A 1,843-nucleotide genomic window follows, 5' to 3' on the forward strand; every position below is an offset into this window, starting at 1 on the left:
AGCAGACAGATGGGACGGTACGCCGAGGGTTGGTTCCCCGGTTTGCCCTCCTTTGGAATGAGGACCAAGTTGGCCCTCTTCCACTCTGTGGGGAAGCGACCTTCTTCGAGGCACCTGTTGTAGAGGCGCCTCATGTAACCTTCTATCTCTTTGAAGGCCAGAGCCCACACTTTGCCGTGGACGCCGTCGGGACCGGTAGCCTTCCCGGTCTTGATCTTCCCGACGGCGTCCTTCATCTCACCCTGTGTGACCCCCAGTTCTTCCTCGTTCCAGTCCCGCCCCGTTTCGTCTTCCGGGGCGGGGCAGGTGCGGCTCCCCTTCCGGCTGGGAAGAGGGTCGCCACAACCTGCTGAACGAATTGGGGATCCAGGACTTCCGTGGTGGGGGGCGCCCCTCCCTTTAGCTTTCTCATCACAATGCTGTAGGGGCGACCCCACGGATCCTGATCCAGGGTGAGAAATAACTCCTCCCAGGCCTTGGCCTTCGCGGCTTTAATAGCCGCCCTAAGCTCTTGCTTAGCGGCGTTGTACGCCTCGAGCGCCTCCTCGAGTCTCGCGGCCCTATCACGACTATTACGGGCCCTCCTGGCCCTGTCGTAAAGCCTTCTCTGGTGGACGGAGGAGCACCTGAGTTCGACGATCTCCTCCGTCCACCAGTATGCTGCCTTCCTGGGAGAGGGGCGAATCCGGGGCATTGATGCGTCACACGCGTCTTGCATGACTCCCCGGATCCAACGTACCTCCTCTACGAGGGGCATCTCCTCTACCCCTCTCCCTTCTCTTTCCCACATGGCCGCGAGAATCGAGGAGAAGAGGGCGTTCTCCTCCAGCTTCTTCAGGGCCCATCGCCGCGCTCCGCTCTTCGCCTCGCGGCGGCGGGTGAGTACCTCTCTGGAGACTGGGGCGGATACCATCTTTATATATCGATGGTCCGATAGAGATTCGGCATCCGCCACCACTCTCCAGTCGTCTACTAGGCGCGCGGTCAAGGGGCTGACCCATGTAAGATCGACGATGGATTGCCCCTGTGGTCGCACACAGGTGCTCCTCGAGCCTGAATTCAGTATACTCAGGCCGAGTTCCGCCGCCCATTCCACCAGGACGTTGCCCTTCGTGTCTGATTGCGGGGATCCACATAGGCTTGACTTGGCGTTGAAAACGCCCGCAACCAGTACCGGACTCGGAAGGAGGAGGAGCCTTCGGACGCACTCCCCCATCCGGTCCAGCCTTCTCATAAATCGGGCAACGTCTAGAGCCGGTGTCAGATAGACGCTGAGCACGGCGATGCGCCCCCATTGTGCCGCCACGTACCCCTCCCCTGCTTCTATTAGAGTGCAGGGGGGGAAGTATGTGGCAGCCCTCCATGTGATCACCGCCTTGCCGCACGAGGATGCCATCCACAATGGATGGTTCTTTGGCACCTCGTACGGCTCAGCGACGATCCCTAGGCCACAACCACGCTCCGCCAGGTTATGCACAAACAAGTCTTGTGCCTGGCGGGCGTGATTGAGGTTGGCTTGCAGGATTTTCGTCATCCTGCAGCCTAGATCCCCTCCGCTCCCTCAGTCTCCATGATCTCCGTTTTGTTGGAGTTATGGGACTGGGATCTCTTGGCCGTTCTTCTTTTGGCCTTTAGCCTCTCGGGCTCTGTTCCATCAGAGCCATTGGAGTCCCCCTGACTCTCCATCTTTCTCTTTGAAGGTCCCGCCCTGGCCATCCCCCCGGTGTCTCCCCACGATGTTGAGGGGATCGGTGAGGACGGAGGGGAGGGGCCTTTCCCTCCGTTAGGACCGGAGGGAGAGGGGCTTTCCTTTCCCTAATTGTAGTTGTGGGGAGTTTGGGGT

The 1,843-nt window shown here is 60.0% G+C and overlaps 1 protein-coding gene across 1 annotated transcript; it reads right to left on the reverse strand.

The window, feature by feature from the left end:
- Positions 1-232: 232 nt before the first annotated feature.
- LOC145960087 (uncharacterized) lies at positions 233-1,534 on the reverse strand. The gene has a single exon (XM_083079357.1). It carries the CDS (start codon positions 1,532-1,534, stop codon positions 233-235), a length of 1,302 nt encoding a protein of 433 aa, XP_082935483.1.
- Positions 1,535-1,843: the final 309 nt, after the last annotated feature.

This window comes from Camponotus vicinus, unplaced genomic scaffold, assembly GCF_025532165.1.
Source record: "Camponotus vicinus isolate PSW18456_S1 unplaced genomic scaffold, iyCamVici1.0 SCAF_10, whole genome shotgun sequence".
NCBI lineage: Eukaryota > Metazoa > Arthropoda > Insecta > Hymenoptera > Formicidae > Camponotus > Camponotus vicinus.

Bases quoted from the DNA above. Each gene is read 5' to 3' on its own strand.
- LOC145960087 (XM_083079357.1), bottom strand. From the start codon at position 1,534: ATGACGAAAATCCTGCAAGCCAACCTCAATCACGCCCGCCAGGCACAA.